General features: G+C 29.3%; 2 protein-coding genes across 4 annotated transcripts; one reads left to right on the forward strand and one right to left on the reverse strand.

Moving 5' to 3' along the window:
- Positions 1-630: 630 nt before the first annotated feature.
- Ltn1 (E3 ubiquitin-protein ligase listerin) lies at positions 631-8059 on the forward strand. Its single transcript, XM_015523917.2, has 20 exons — positions 631-929; positions 1006-1176; positions 1258-1524; positions 1586-1692; positions 1753-1933; positions 2003-2176; positions 2243-2436; positions 2492-2624; positions 2689-3360; positions 3442-3622; positions 3683-4422; positions 4520-4641; positions 4704-4848; positions 5438-5607; positions 5675-6199; positions 6272-6397; positions 6470-6610; positions 6706-7060; positions 7140-7499; positions 7785-8059. Exons 1-20 carry the CDS (start codon positions 885-887, stop codon positions 7842-7844), a joined length of 4869 nt encoding a protein of 1622 aa, XP_015379403.2. The 5' UTR covers positions 631-884; the 3' UTR covers positions 7845-8059.
- A 505-nt stretch (positions 8060-8564) lies between these two features.
- LOC107173396 (uncharacterized) lies at positions 8565-16372 on the reverse strand. Of its 3 annotated transcripts, none has more exons than XM_015523924.2 (15): positions 16055-16372; positions 15835-15964; positions 15535-15648; positions 15357-15454; positions 15085-15278; positions 14780-15000; positions 14599-14721; positions 13575-13810; positions 13388-13507; positions 12524-13327; positions 12393-12460; positions 12074-12207; positions 11817-11858; positions 11699-11755; positions 8565-9923 (listed from the first exon to the last, which is right to left on the reverse strand). In XM_015523924.2, exons 1-15 carry the CDS (start codon positions 16148-16150, stop codon positions 9511-9513), a joined length of 2850 nt encoding a protein of 949 aa, XP_015379410.2. In that variant the 5' UTR covers positions 16151-16372; the 3' UTR covers positions 8565-9510. The 3 variants fall into 3 exon arrangements, with proteins under 3 accessions (XP_015379410.2, XP_015379409.2, XP_015379408.2); XM_015523923.2 differs by having other exon boundaries at positions 12092-12207; positions 13575-13840; XM_015523922.2 differs by having other exon boundaries at positions 13575-13840; positions 16055-16371.
- Positions 16373-16770: the final 398 nt, after the last annotated feature.

The raw sequence follows: 16770 nt of genomic DNA on the forward strand, positions 1-16770 counted from the left end.
TAGTTACTCGATTTTTACATATTATGTGTATAACTGTTTTAACTTAAAAAAAAAATAATACTAGAAAATGTTTCTAATTTCCTTCATAGTCTTAAATCCAAAAAACGAAAAATTGAATTAAATTAACATTGAATTATCTCAACAATATTTCAATGTATGGTTCGGTTTAGTTGAGAAAAAATATTAAAATTTAGTTTCGGATTTCGTAGAGCTATTCATACAAATTGGGATCGTCATTTTTAAAGAGTGTTGGATGGACTTCCCTACAAATATAATTTCAATACACTCATGAAACCACTCCATTTGAATTTGAACTGGCTTATTTATAAATGATTAAATGAATAATAAAATGTTAAATGATATTATTACATTTGAATAGGTACTTAATTTATTGTGAAATACTAAAAAATCAAAATAGCGCGCATCGATAAAAATTAACCATGGTTGTGGTTAACTTTTAATCTACTACCATGCGAGTTGAATATCATCACAATATATCATTATCAGAATTCTGACAACACAGATAAACATTGTATATTTATATATATGTGTATTATCTTTATCAGCTGTGTCTGACAACTCCACAAGATTTGATAAAGTTTTGTTTTTGGCGAAAAACACTGAGATTCACTGAAGTCTTATTCTTAATAATGTTAATATTATGTAATTTGTAAACAAATTTAGTATAGTTGTGAACATTTTTTTCCTATAAAGTGTTTTATTATATATATACATATATATATATTTATATGTATTTATTTGTTTAGAGTTGAATTGACAACTATTTACGATTTGCACGATAATATAAAATAAATTTGTCAATGTAAACGTATTGACGCTAATTTTTTAGTTAAAAAAACAATTACCTACATTTTCATATTATAATGGGGAAGAAGCAAGTTGCTCAAAGGGTCAAAAATAATTACAAAGTAAGTTGATATGTCATTACTCATTAATATGGTGTAATATTTAAATTAGTATTGCAAATTAATGTTTTCGTTCTAGCCATCAAGCAGTGCAAGAGCTCAGTTATTGTTGAATACTACTGATACATATGGAGTGGTTCCAGATAAGCTTAAATTTCCCTTTGCTGATATTTTGGATTGCAATGTCAGTCCAGATTTTCAAGTGGCTTTGAAAAAAATGAACAAAAAAGATTCTACTACTAAACTCAAAGTATGTAATGATATATTATGTATAATTAGTAACCAATTAAAAGTCAAACAAATGTGTTCACGTTTAATATGTGTTCTTTAGGCCTTAAAAGAATTTTCTACGTTGTGTGATTCTAAAGATGAAGATACTGTTAGAGAAGTTTCGGCACCATGGATAGCTCAATATGTAAATTTATGTAAAGATAATGAACCACGTATACGTGAAGGTACTCAGAAAGCTCTACGATCATACTTAAACCGTGTACAACGTAATGTAGCGCCATTTCTAAAAAGGTTTTTTGCCCATTGGTTTGTGGCTCAGTATGACACTCATCCACCAACTGCATCTGTTGCATCTTCCACATTCGAGGTTTGTATATCTATATTTTTATGAATGTAAACTTGTTTTCATGATGAACTTTATAATTTAGAATACTTTCCCTCCAAATAAAAGAACTGAAGTAATTGTATTTTGTCAAAAAGAAATATTTAATTATTTAATTGAGAACATAACTAATCCATCATTGTTAAATACTAAGTAAGTATAGAGTAATGATTTCATAATAAACCTTTATATTTATGTTTTTAAATTTGATAGAGTCGATTCAGATGAAATAAAGGAAATGCAAATTAGAACTGCTACTAGTTGTTTATATGCAACAGCAACATTTTTGAATTCGCTTCCAGCTGAACATATTGAAAATATTGAAAGTGATTTGAAATCAATGTTGCTTTCTAATTCTACCTACTGGAAGTTAAATAAACATCCAACACCAAGTGTATGATTTGTATTATTTTATATGATAATTTTATTAATTTAAAAATTATCTTTCAATGTTTATCTACAGGTTCGACAAGCTTGGTATACTCTTTTGCATTCTATATTACTTAAATTGCAACAATTTTTAGAAAGCGAATGTAAAAAGGTGGCTTTTGCTGTGTTTGATAATATTGATGAAGATAATATCACCGTGTCAAATGTCATTTGGAAAAACATTATAATTGTTTTATCAAAACCCGAGGTAAAACTTTTACCACAAATATTACCTTTATGAACTAAATTATAATTAATTGTATTTTGTGTATAGTTGAACTACTTTTGGTCACAAACAAATGCTGAAAAAATTTTCCTGCCTAAACTATGGAAACTTTTAAATTGCTCAAAAGGGTGCATTTCATCTGCATATGAGAATTTATTAGAACTATGTAAAAATAGTCCAGTCATGTGTACTATAACAATCACTGAATTTTATTTAAAGTGCATTACTTCAATAATACAAGGGTATTAAACACCGATGATTTATTTTATTGAATCATTACATTGATTTATGTTCTAGGTTAGAAAAAATGTCTAACCGCTTTGACCGTACAAATTTTGTTTCTGGTATTGAAACTCTTTTTGATTTTGTTACATTCATTCTGAGAAATAATAGTGAAGATGAATTGTTTAGTGACACAGTGATTTCTGAAGTAAGCTCTTTATTTTAGTTAATATTTTAGTTATAATTATACTTATATAATTTATTTTCAATAGGTTTTAACTTTGGTTAAGTTTAGTCTTACTGGAAAGTTAGCAAAAACTATGACACCGCCAGTTATTTCTCATTTGGCAGTATTCCTAGAATTTTTAACTAAAAACAATCAATTAAATAGTTTAAAAACTACAATATGGAATAATTTAAGTACTCTCTTGATCGGAAGTGGTCTCGATGAAGAAATTATTTTTGAGAACATCCTAACTCAGTTGCAAGTACATTTAATTGTGTTGAATCATTTAAGAAATCCTGTGGTAAAGAAGAAAAAAAATTTAAGAGTAACATTTGAAGAATCTGAAGAAGTGTTACTCCCATCAAAACCATTATTCAATAATGACTATCAAAATGACTTGGCAAATTTTGTTAATGTGGTTTTACAGTTCTATTTAGATAGAACTTCCTATCCAGAAGTAGGTCATATGTATGCCAACCACGTGTGTCAAGTAATATTAGCATTTAAAAATAATGGTGTCGTTCAAAAATTATCACAAACATTACCTGGCTCAAATGATAATACATCATCATCGTTCAGGCTATATGAAAGATACGTCAAAACATGGATTAATGATGATAAAGTTTTGACGTATAACTCAATATCAGTAATTATTGGGTTATTGGAAACCATTGATAGCGAGAATGAACGAATTAATATGATTGCCGACTTAAATTTGGTACTCATTATTATTTATTATAATGTTTTGTAATAAAATAATTTTTAAACATTTATTTATTTATGATTTTTTTTTGTTCAGTTTGGATCAGATGTTGTTCTTAAAGAAATTATGAAGTATATTAGCGATGGAAATACTTTGCCCTTGGTGATTTGCAATTGGTTGGAGACTAATCCAATGCAAGACGAATTTAAAAAATTCATATCTTTTGATGTAGATCTTAATAAATCAAATCTCCTTACAAATTGTTTAAAACTTAAAGGTGATTTTTTTAATCTTGGACATAATATGTACATTAATAATATGATTGTTGTATTTTTAGATAACACTGTATGTGAGAAATGGACAAAAGTACTTTTGGAAACCGTACACACTAACCCTACCTCTTCTTTAGTTATTATGTTAAGACAAATATTTGAAAAAAATTTAAATGACCAATCATTTGTCAATTCCCACCTTGATCTCATATTCAACACAATGGAATGCTTAATATGTACATATTTGGAAAAATCACAAGACGGTGAATGTAGAGACCAAGAAGAGCTCAGTCTAACCTGGAAACTAGTGTTGAATAATATGATAGATGCATATGATGATGAAGTTATGAAGAGGTGTAGCTTGGTTGTTACAAATTACCTACAAACTATGGATGTTGATATAGAACATGTAGAAAGTACGGTAGATCAATTTATTGAAGATTTCTTATCATGTACAAAACAAAATACCTTGCCAATTAAATTTTTGTATGAGTTAATAAAATGTGCAAATGGTGTTGATCACTCAAAAGCAATTAAATGTTGTGAATTGGCATGCTATATTAATGGATCACTATTTTTCACTGGAAATGTTGGGAATTACATAGATACAAGTGACGAGTGCTTTGGCTCCGTGTATGCATTATATTCTCATATGTATATTTTCACAAAACAGATTTTAAAATTTTTTAATGAATCTGAAATACCCATCCAATTAGACAGTGTTGATGAAGAATTTGTCAATATTATGGCTGATATAATTTGCAATGTAAATGTGGTAGCACACCTACAAAAATATTTTTCAAACGTAAGTTTATATTATATAAAATAAAAATTAGTCAACCAATATTCTTGTGTATCATTAATTTTTAATGTTTAAAATGATTTTTGATTTTTTAATTCAGAGACAATATTGTTGTAAAATCAAGAGTACTATTTTTGAGAATACTAAAACTAATGTTGGTGTACTTATTCAATCCCAATCAAAAAATGTAGCTTATGCCATCATAAACAAAATTATAGAAAAGTATGTGCATTTTTTTAATCATTTATTGAGTACTTAATTTAAATTTTTTTTTGTTATTGTAGAACAATTAAAAACGGGCCATATTGGTGTAAATCGTTGGAATTTGTATTGGATATGTTGTCATTATCAAATGAAGAATTGATTAATCTGTATAATTATGCAATGTCAAAACATAGTGACAGTCCAAATTGTATACACATTATTCAGGTAACATTTATTTATTATTTTTTGTTCTTTTATTTAAACTTGAAACATTTATTAGATTTTGTATTTTATGTTTGGTTAATCTATAACTTCAACATTATCCTTATAATGCTTTTTAATATTATAATATAATTTAGTTTTAAGATTTTACTTTTTTCATATAGCTATGAAAGTATTATACTTCTAGTAATTAAAATGTTACCACATCAAAATAATACACTTGACCCTATAATTCTAAACATGATATCTCAAAAATAAAACAATTCTACTTAGAAGTCATAACACTTTATTGGTCAACATTTTAAATAACTAAAATCCTGAACATAACTAAGAGTAGACTTAAGATATTATAAAAAATTGTTTGGAATTATATATTATCAGATTTAAAAGTTTTTCAATACTATATGTTTTTACATTTTGTAAGTTATTTAATTATATTTTCCTGTATTCTTTTGAACTTTTGGCAATCAATTTACTTATTGATAATATTGTACAATCACTAGGACATTGAATAATTTTTTTTATACTAAGAAAATAAATGTTCTGTACTGTAATATGAGTTATCAACATTGTCTGTGTATGACTTTTATAGGTTTTTGTGAATTTTTGCGGCATGAGTAACTTGGAGTATGATCATCTTTCATTGGCAGATACACGATGTGTTTGGAATGTGCACTTCAGAAACACGACCAACAGTGATACGGTTTCTCAGATACAGAAGGTGTTAGACTCTGAAGAAAAGTTGCTTACTAGTGACACTGAGTAAGTTTAGCATCACTGTTATTTCCGGTATTTAGTGATAACTAATGATTATGTGTGTGGGTTTTAGGTGCTTGAAGGACAAAAAGACAATGGTAGAAACCATACGTAATATTGAGTTTTTAAATTTGATCTTTCTCTACACAGATGATGCATCAATTATATTAAAATACAGCAAAACTATATTCAGTCGTTTAGAATCTGTAATGTTGACTTTAACCAATGTATTAGATTTTGACTGCAAAACATATTTGCCAATTGGCGTTGCTACCGCCTTGGTCGGTTCTTTATTTGTAAAATTGATGAAATTTTATCATGAAGAGATTTACAAACATGTACTAGAGAGCAACGAAAACCTGATGGTATTCAGATCAGACACAAAAGTTGTACGAGAATGTTTGGTGAAGATTTGGGTTGAGTTGTCGAAAAACTGTACCAGTTTTATTCATGAACTTGTATTAGAAGCTCTGAGTGATTCTATGAATTATTTAGAATTTGAGGAAATAGATCAAAAATATTGGTTTAGCCTTTGTTCAGACTTGATTAATTCAGACTGTTACCCGATTGAAATCACTGCTTACAATATTTTAGACAGGTACGTTGGAAAAAAATAAATAACAAATATCACTAAAATTTCATCTATTTATATTATTTCCTTATCCGGCAGATTATGTGAGGTGCGTAAAGTTGACGTTGACACTGACTTTGAATCCGATCAAGTACCGTTTGAACTTTCCACACTACCTTTGCAAAAATTTCAAGACCTTATTTGTTCAATGTTATTTGAAATCAAGTATTTTGTTTTTATTATTTTTAATTTATAGCCATAATTTATGTAGTGTTAAAATTTGAAATGTGTTTTTAGAATTGGAAATACATTTGAACCAAAACCTTTTACTGAGGATTTAAGAAATACTCGAGTTTATTTGTTGTTATGGAATGTTATATTTAAATTATGTTCAAAACTCGAGTCTCAAGAACGATACAAGTACATTTCTCATTTAAAGTAAGTCATATTCCGACATTCTACATATACATACAATGAAAAATTGTTAATGGCCGACTGACACACGGAACACTTATCATAAATCTTTTTTTTAGTAATAACGACTCTATTTCGTTTTTAATGGAGAACTTGTTGAAGTTGATGCCACATTCTATCATTAAGACGTATGCTAACAACGACGTCAATCCAATAATCAAAGAGCTGTTTAATTTAAAACCCAGCTGTTCTCCGAAAGACAATTGGAACAACAAAAAACTCTGGCATATGGTGTGCTGGACATATTACAACCTGTTACACACGTTGCCGGCAGTTGTACGCAAATGGTGGGTGGACAGTGAACATAAAGTGTCAACTTTGGTTGACAAACTAACAACCAAATACGTATCACAGAGTTTGATTGTTCAAGAGTTCCAAGACATCAAACAAGCGAAAAAAATCGACAATATAGTGGTATGTATTTATGTTTCCCCACCTAATTGTAGATGTTATTATGGATCGAAGTTAATTTTTATCAATAATGTTTCATTAGGTTAACTTGTATGAAAACCGCGGTATACTCGTTGTTTCATACATGATCGAAGAAACAGCTGTTGATATCACCATACAGATGGCCAGTAATCATCCTTTAGGATTGATCAGAGTCAGCAGCGACAAGAGCATGATCAACATGTCTCAGTGGAAAGGATGGTTGAAACAGTTGGCGCTGTTTTTTTCTCATCAGAACGGCTCGATCATCGATGGTATATCTCTGTGGCAACTGAATATCACAAAGAAATTTGATGGTGTTGAGGAGTGTTACATATGTTATTCTATACTACACAACTCTAACTATCAGTTGCCCAAGTCTGCTTGTCGTACGTGTCACAAGAAATTCCACAGCTCGTGTTTAGTGAGTATTTGGCAAATATTTGACATACACATACATATACTCTGTCTAACGAGAAAATGTGTCATTGGCTGACCAAAATCAGTTTTTCTGCTCATTCCAATGTGACACCCTGTCATAGAATTACTGATTTTAGTATAGCAGGGTGACGAAGGCGGAATGCGCAGAATTGGCACGTATTCTTGCTGGGCATAGTTAAGTAATATGCTCATAGTTACCCATCATATTATGAACTAATTTTTATTTCCAAACTTGTAATTTAATATTTTTGATTGGTTTGTTTTTCAGTATAAATGGTTTGTCACAAGCAACAAATCCACGTGTCCTATTTGCCGTAATCTTTTTTAAGTGTAGACACTTATTGGTTTGATAGTTATCGATGATTGTTGAAAAAAAAAATAAAAGCATGTTTTTTATAAAAAATATACAATATATTTATTGGTACTGGAGTACCAGTTGGCACAAATAAAAATAACAGATGGTTTTGAAGTTTTAAAATATGTCCAGAATAAAACAAAGATTTTGAAAAACTCATTGAAAAAATAAAAGCTAAATGTGAGAAATGTTTTGTATAAACTTTTTTTTTCAAAATACATTTTAAATGGTTTGAAAACTTAGTGAATATAGAGGAACTAAGACTACAAAACATTAACACAATGTCATGTATTTTATCTTAAGATAAAAAAGAAAAATACTTGAAATTTAAATATACATAAAAGTATTAAAAAAATAACAATTTATAATAAAATGTTTATCCGAGGTGAATTGATGAGTCTGACTGGCAAACCAACTGTTTTAACTTTTGAGTTTTGAGAAAACATGCAACTCCATTCTACGATAGGATTTATTTTGACAAACCTAATACACAAGTTTTAGATCATAGATGACGTATACAGAATGTTTTTGCCCAAAAACTTGCACTGTCTATCAAATTTAAAACAGATATTTAAAAAACGTACGAACACATCGATTCCACACTTTCAACGTCACAACAAAGGTTGTTTAGTGTTTAGTTTGAACTTGTACATACATTCAATGTAGATATGTAAAAATAAAAAATATGGTAGGTACAATTTTTAAGTTCTATATTATTTATTCTAATAATGATTAATATGAATATATTACTTTAATTTCACGTCATCAGAACAATATTAAATGTTACCAGTACCTGAACACTTACTTGCCTATCTATTTAGTTTTATTTTTACAAAACAGCACAGAGCCAGACCATAGAGTAATTTTAAAGATGGCATTTAGAAATAAATTGAAGCGACAATTAATGTCTATTAAAATTCAGTTGGTAAATTAAGTTAAACGATCAATTCGGTATTTGTAAAGACAATTATTGTTAAATAAATTTAATTTTACTGAAAATTCATTAGTTTAACATACAGGATAATTTCTTAAGAATGCTCTCACTATTTGTATGCTTAAATTATGCATATTTATTTCCGTAAATACATTTTTATTATTATATTCAAATTCTGATTTTGGAAATTTTTAAATGCAGCAAGAACAGTTTTTCAAATCTTTAAGATTATTTTGTACCTCTTAAGGATGATACCGTGACAAAACAAACTGTTTTAATTCAAACAGAAGTCACCCTTTATCATTTATAATTATAAAGACAATTTTGAAGTATATTATGTCATATTAATAAAATATGGAATATATTAAATAAGTGGAGGTGTTCACAGTCATAGTTAGTAGTTACCCTACAATAAACTTATTTATATTTCCAAATTTGTAATTTATTACAAGCACCAAAGTCACATGTCCTATTTATGATGATGTATTTTTAAATGTAGACACTTAGTGGTTTAATATAGTTATCAGAGATTGTTGAAAAAGAATTAACAATATTTTTTTTTTTTTTATATATTTTTTTTAAAAAATAGACTTAAATATAATTATGAACATAACTAAAATTATTATGTATAAAATAAAAAGATAAAATTAGTCAAATTATTGAACATACTATATATCTAGATATGCAATTTAAATAATTCATAAATTAATCCACATAATGGAGTGTTCCTTCTTTTGGAGGGGAAGTGCCGGTAATAGTACCTTCTTGGGGGGAGCTACCTTGCTGAATCCAATATGATGGTATTTGTTGCTGTGTTTGGTATGTAATAGTGGCCTGAGGTTGTTGTTGTTGTTGTTGTTGTTGTTGTTGCTGCTGCTGCTGTTGCTGTTGTTGTTGTTGCTGCTGCTGCTGCTGCTGTTGTTGTTGTTGTTGCTGTTGTTGCTGTTGCTGCTGCTGTTGGTGTTGTTGTTGTTGTTGTTGTTGTAAATCAGCAGCTTGAGCTGGAGTAAATGTCTGATTTCTCATTGGATCAGGTAATACTGTAAATGTCACAGCCTGTGTTCGATTAGATTCCGAAACTGGAGTACCAGATCGTTGATCTGGTTCATACCCACGGCCTGCATTCAAGTACAAGAATATTTATGTATGTTCAGTTCAGACACATATTAAGTTAACATATACCGTGTGTCCCAAAAAACAGGGGCCACTTTACCACTCATTACCATGAAAATATTTTTCAATTCTGTTTGCGGGACATTAAACTAGACTAATGGATCATAAATTTCTATGACTTACAATTTTTTTAACTCATGTATCTTGTGCATGCGCAATAAAACTTACATTTTTTTTAATAGCAACCTGTAATTTGAATATCATATTCGGGTTTATCGATTTTTTTCAAGCCATTTTGATGTATCAACTTGTGTCCTAAACCCAAAATTGACTAAACTAGAGCTATGGAGAATTAAAAAAATTAAATTAATTAAATTTTTTTTTCTTCTAACTGTAGTACGTACTTATTTTTTTTTTTTAAACACCATGCAACAAACAATCAAAATTATTATTATTAAATTAATTAACTATTTACCATTTATGAATTATTATCTTATTTTATTATTACACATTATGAAATTGCATATGGTCTTAATTGACCGAGACCAAAAAAGAAGAAGTGTATTTTTGTTTCCATCAGAACTATCTATAAGTATCTATTAAAATAATAATGAGCATTGGTATTTCTATTTTTGTTATTTACCTACCTATACCTATTAAAATGTGGAAATTATTATAAATTTAATTTTTTAATTTTTTAAATTCTCCATAGCTCTAGTTTAGTCAATTTTGGGTTTAGGACACAAGTTGATACATCAAAATGGCTTGAAAAAAATCGATAAACCCGAATATGATATTCAAATTACAGGTTGCTATTAAAAAAAATGTAAGTTTTATTGCGCATGCGCAAGATACATGAGTTAAAAAAATTGTAAGTCATATAAATTTATGATCCATTAGTCTAGTTTAATGTCCCGCAAACAGAATTGAAAAATATTTTCATGGTAATGAGTGGTAAAGTGGCCCCTGTTTTTTGGGACACACAGTATACCAAGTGTCCAAAAAAATAGGGTACACTTTATCACTCATTACCCTGTAAATATTTTTCAATTCTGTTTGCGAGAAATTAAACTAAACTAATTGATCATAAATTCCTAAGACTTAAAATTTTTATAACTCATATATTTTTAATATAATTTTTGAATTGATTTATTATTTCAAGAAATTTTGATGAATCAACTTTTGTTGTAAACTCAAAATTTGCTAAATTAGAGGTATAGGTATAATTTAAAAATCTTAATAAATTTGATTTTTTTTTTAATTGTTCATATTATTTACTATTTATAAATTATTATTCCATTTTAATGTAACATAATTTAAATAAGTATTTTCAGGAAATAAAATTCTTAATTTTTTATTTTTTTTTTTTTTAACAATACTACAGATTTTTACTAACAGAGATTACAAACATAAACTATTCAATAAATTGTTTGTAAGTCCCTTCGTTGTATACAGCTAATACTAAATTTACAACAAAAGTTGATTCATCAAAATGTATTGAAAAAAATTGACGAATCTGAAAATTATATTTAAATTAGGGGATGTCATATAAAAAAATGAAATTTTGTTATGCAAGCGCAAAATACATGAGCTAAATAAATATTAAGTCATGGGAATATAAGAACGATTAGTCTAGTTTAATGTACGGCAAACAGAATTGTAAGATATTTACGGGGTAATGAGTGATAAAGTGTACCTGTTTTTTGAGACATACGGTATAACGATACAATTTACAAAATTATTTTATAAACACAAGCTTGGAAGTTAGTATTATATTTACCTGGATAAAATTGATATCTCTGTTGTTTATTTCTGTCAACTTGTTTATTAATATCTTCTGAAAATTTATATTAAATTACTATCTAGAAATTTTTTTTTAATTATTTGAAAATGTTTACCTTTAGCATTCATGTTTGAACATTCCTTAGAGCGAGAATCACCTGAAATTAGTATTTTATTATTAATTATAATTATTGATTAAAAACATAAAATATAATTTAAAATAAATAAATCTAAAAGTCCTGTTAAAAAATAAATGTTAATATTATTAGTTTCCATACGAAATCTGAAAAATAACACGATTAAAATAAATGCAGCTACGCTGGAAAATAGAAATTTTTCAATATATTATTTATTGTTACAATAGTAAGTTAACCTGTAATGTTTGAGGCACCTGTCGCTAATTGATGCTGAAAATTAGTCTGCGGAGTACGTCTCCCTGAATTTGAAGTAGCTACCATACCATTAATTGTCAGTTGACGTATTTGGTTGTCGTCGTTACCATCATTACTGTTAAATAAATTTATATAAATTGCAATAAAAATTAGTTAAATAAAAGATGTTATATTAAAACTAATCTCCTTTTCTTCTGCAAAAAAAACATGATTACAGAAACTGCTAAAAATAAAAACCATTAGTGTTATTTGCTGTTAAAAATAATTAAATAAATTTATTGTACATGTATATGTACTTGCCCAGTAACTGACGATGGTCCAGTTCGTATTATTTTGGCTCCAGTAATTCCTCCACCTTCTGATACAACCTGAAATGACTGTGTATAAGATTATGGAATTTTTTTGTATCTACTAGAATTTAAATATCTAACCATTTCATAGGATCGTTTTAAGGGTTGATATTGAAATTGGTTGCTTTGTTGAAAATACTGAATGGACTGCTGTTGTCCTTGCTGAATCATGATTGGTTGATGGCTGTCATCTTGTTTGTAGATGACTTGTTTATCTGACATTTGTGTCTGAATCAGCTGATGTTGTGGTTTGTGTGATTGTTGTTGCTGCTGTTGTTGTTGTGGAAGTGTCATTGTAACAATACCATTGCCTTGTGACTGTAGAATTTGATGAGATATTGGTAGTGACATTAACTGATTGGTACCAGGTGAAGCTGTTTGATGTGTAAATGTCTTTCCTTGCTGTTGGAGTAATAACTGTTGTGTAGATGCTTGACTAACTTGCGACTGTATAAGGCCTGGCAAGTTTTGTATGATTTGTGGTTGAAGGTTTTGAAACTGATTCAATTGAGGCATCATCATTTGTATTTGAGCCGGTTGTCCTGGTGTTTGCTGTACAATTAATTGGCCATTAGGAATGTTTGCTGGGATCAATTGACCTGACTGTGTTTGTTGTAAATGAATAGTCTGCATGGCGGGCTGTTGGATTTCGGCTGGTGGTGGTTGTTGGTACTGCACAATCATGACTTGACCTGGTTGACCAGATGGTTGCTGATATTGTGCCATTTGGTTACCAAGTATGTAAGTAGTACCGATCAACCCAGAGTTGGACTGCTGGCTTAGTTGGGTCACTTGACCAACATTGGGAGATTGAGCCATTTGGAATGCATTAGATTGCACTTGTGGTTGGTATGCTATAATTTGGCCATTAGACGTTTGAATATACTAAAAAATTACTTTGTTAGTTGATTTTCAAACTATTTAAAATATGATTTAAATATTTACTTGAATAGGAAGTGCAGCTTGAGTCATGAATGCCTGTGTATGTGGAATAACACCATTAGCTAATGTTGTAGGAGTAGTATGGGTAACAGATGGTGTATGTTGAACATTTTCTAAACTTTTCTAAAATATGAGAAAATAAACATAAGTACATTAACTAATAATAAAAGCTATGTAGTATAGAACATACAGTTTGTATTGCTTGCTGCTGAAGTAGCTGTTGTTGCTGTGACTGAATAGTCGAATAGCTGACCGGCGTAACAGACAATGGAAGTTGGTGCTGTTGTTGTTGCTGATTAACTACTTGTGTTTGTATTTGAGGCATAATCGATGCTTGATGCTGACCCAAAGAAGTTATATGAGTTGGTCCCTGTGCATTTTGTGCTGACTGTTGTTGTTGTTGTTGTTGTTGGTGACCTCCCATTACTGGTGGGGGAACAGCCATTAATTGAGGTACTGAATTATACAGTAACAACCATTTAATAATACAATATTTATTTTTTATCATAAGATTATTGATAGCAAAAATTTTTGAATAACAGTTAGTAAAGTGAATGGTTTTACATTTAATGAAGTTTTAAGATACTTAATAACTTTATTGGGTTTCATATTAAATTTGACTCAATCTTAGGATATTAGCAAAAGATGTCTAAATAAATGGAAAAAATTATTTATTTTACAGAAAAAGAGTACCATGGGAGTAGTAATAATAATAGTAATGATAAAAAATAAAATATTTTTTTGTTAATTTTTTCAAACCAATTTTAATATATGATTAATTTTAAAATAATGATAACAATTAATGCATAATTAATAATTATGTATATACCTAATAAATAATATTCTTTTCCCCCAGACTTTATACCGTTTACCCAATCCCAGACAATGCACTGAAAGGTGGTTTATGATCAGGGTTACTCATAATAGCAAGTGAATAAGGCGAAATATTTTAATTTTTTTAACTTTGTAATAGAATATTTACAATCTGTAACATAAGTACAATAAGCATATAGGATTTATTTTTTTTACTAAAATGGTGCCCGTTTCTAATTTCTAGCCTAATTTACAAACCATTGATTTGAGTCAATTTGATTTGAAATCTACTCTAATAAGTTTATCACCCAAACCAATAACGACACTTAATATAGAATTTACTTCCTATTAATATTTTATTTTAACAAAATATTAAAAAATTATTATTTTTTAAATCTTACTAGCTTGTTGTGCAAATAATGGCATTTGAACATTAGCAACAGATGTCTGTACCACTTGTGATCCATCCTGTAATGTCATCATTCCAGTTTGTGCGGCAACTTGAACAGTCTGATATTGAGGCGCTGCAAATATAAAAAAGATTTTTAATCAAACATTTAAAACATAAAAGTGTATATTTACTTGGATTCATTTGTGGTATTTGACCATTATTGGTTTGAATAGTTTGTTGATGGATTACTTGTGGTTGTTGAATATGTACATTTGATGGTTGGTGGGCAACATTTGGTGGTGGTGGTGCTACATGATTAGATGCGTATGTAGCACTATATTCATTTTGAATAGTTTCGATTAAATTGAAAGCTAATTGTCTACCATTTTGCAGTACTTCATTTTTTGCATGTCTACAATGGAAAGGTATATCATTAGTTTAATTATATTGCTACACAAGTCAGTAAATTATTAGTTGAAACTAAAATTTAAATTACTCGACACATAGATGTAAAGGTTCAACTGATTCTTGTCCATTAGCTTCAATGAATCCAGAACCTCGTCCTCGCATGGTTACTACTGCCCCCGTTTCATTCATTATATAATGAAGATTAGCTCCATTTAAACCTAATATTTTATTTCTGAGGTCAAAAGCTGGCGGCGCATGGTCTAAGCCAATTAAGACTTTTTCCTAATAATTAATATTATAATTTTCCTTACTAATTTTGATATTAGAATAATATAGAGCTAAACAAAATGTTTCACTTACAATTCCTGCCCCATTAATCAAAGGGCCAGATGTCAAATTTGGATGCTTAGACATATCTTTGTCCCGTTGAATGAGTGATTGAATTTTTTGAATAGCAACTGAAGGTTGAATAAAAAATTATTTTTTTTACAAACTGAATAAAATAAGTCTATCATAGTTAATGATTTAATATGCTCACGGTCTAAATTTTGTTTTTTTGGTCCTTTAATGAGTAAATGCAATGATCGCTCAGATGACGCTTGATTTTTTTCTTTAGGAGTCAAGTACCGTCCTCTAGTAACGATGACCGTACCTGCATGATAACAATTGTTTAAATTAAGACATTATATCTTAAAATAATTTTGCAATATATAATGATCAGTATCAAGACTAATAATTTTCATAATGGCAGTTGAAAAATAAATATCAAGCAGTCGCAAATAGGCTTGCGGTGAAGTGGTGAGATTTCGGTAGACAAATAATTTTAAAAACAAATCACCCGAAAATTCTTCAATGTCATTTTGTATTGACTTGCTGGTGAGAAGTATACGGTCGGTGTCGGCCAGGTCGTTGATCTCAAATTGGGTTTTGAGCTGTGGCGTTGCCTGTTGAGGGGGCGCACATTGGGCCTGTGCAAGACGTGATGACATGTTTTGTAAAAAGAGTTTCTTGGTTTTTCGACTATTGAGTTAAGCCGGCACGAAAACTACTACACATACCTCCGTTTGGTCGCCGACCCGTTTTGCTAAGGCTGATTCAACTCGGGTCGCCATCTCCACCGCCAGCTTTAGATTGTTGGTCGGGATCGACATCATGTCGCTGTAGATTGACGATATTTAGTCGGAATACGGTCCAACGACAGGGCAGATGGTATTCGGAGTGACGACGATCATTTCCGTAGTTTTAAAAACCGTTACGAACAAGAGTGATATCGTGAGGAACCTAAAAAAAAATGTATTAAACTACATTAACTAATTTCAACATACTTCATGTCGTTTTCAAATTACGATATTGCGATAACAAGACACTGCAACAAGCCGAAAAGAAAAACATAAAAGATAGAATACCAATTATTTCGAAACGTTTTGTGTACAATGTACATACAATAAAAATGAAACAAACACGTCCACCAGTGTTACCATTCCCGCGGTATTTTAACTTCTGTTCTGTGAAAAAACGGTTTTTCGGAGCTGTTCGGCCTTAGCCCTTAGGACTATATTATATCTTGTAATTTTTTAAAAGGGCGCCAATAATAATTATTTACTATTATTTGTACACAATCCCACACCCATTAAATGTATTATAGTATTTTATTGTTGGACGAAAAAGTTCCGTATCACTATAATTATTATCGCAATATCTAATCAATTTATTTTTTTATTGATCAACATTCAACAATATTGGTAAATGGTAATCTATATATAAGAAATGAAGT

Source organism: Diuraphis noxia, unplaced genomic scaffold, assembly GCF_037042655.1.
Source record: "Diuraphis noxia isolate RWA-SAM2 unplaced genomic scaffold, SU_Dnox_SAM2 contig0005, whole genome shotgun sequence".
Lineage (NCBI taxonomy): Eukaryota > Metazoa > Arthropoda > Insecta > Hemiptera > Aphididae > Diuraphis > Diuraphis noxia.

What these genes read in the sequence shown, in the direction of transcription:
- LOC107173396 (XM_015523922.2), bottom strand. Translation starts at nt 16,150, where the DNA reads ATGATGTCGATCCCGACCAACAATCTAAAGCTGGCGGTGGAGATGGCG. An exon ending in AAAAAAACAAAATTTAGACC is followed by an intron (nt 15,455 to 15,534) that starts GTGAGCATATTA and finishes TTCAACCTTCAG; the next exon opens with TTGCTATTCAAAAAATTCAA. An exon ending in TTCAAACATGAATGCTAAAG is followed by an intron (nt 11,756 to 11,816) that starts GTAAACATTTTC and finishes ATAAATTTTCAG; the next exon opens with AAGATATTAATAAACAAGTT.
- Ltn1 (XM_015523917.2), top strand. Translation starts at nt 885, where the DNA reads ATGGGGAAGAAGCAAGTTGCTCAAAGGGTCAAAAATAATTACAAA. An exon ending in TTGCATCTTCCACATTCGAG is followed by an intron (nt 1,525 to 1,585) that starts GTTTGTATATCT and finishes TTTATAATTTAG; the next exon opens with AATACTTTCCCTCCAAATAA. An exon ending in GCTTACAATATTTTAGACAG is followed by an intron (nt 6,200 to 6,271) that starts GTACGTTGGAAA and finishes CTTATCCGGCAG; the next exon opens with ATTATGTGAGGTGCGTAAAG.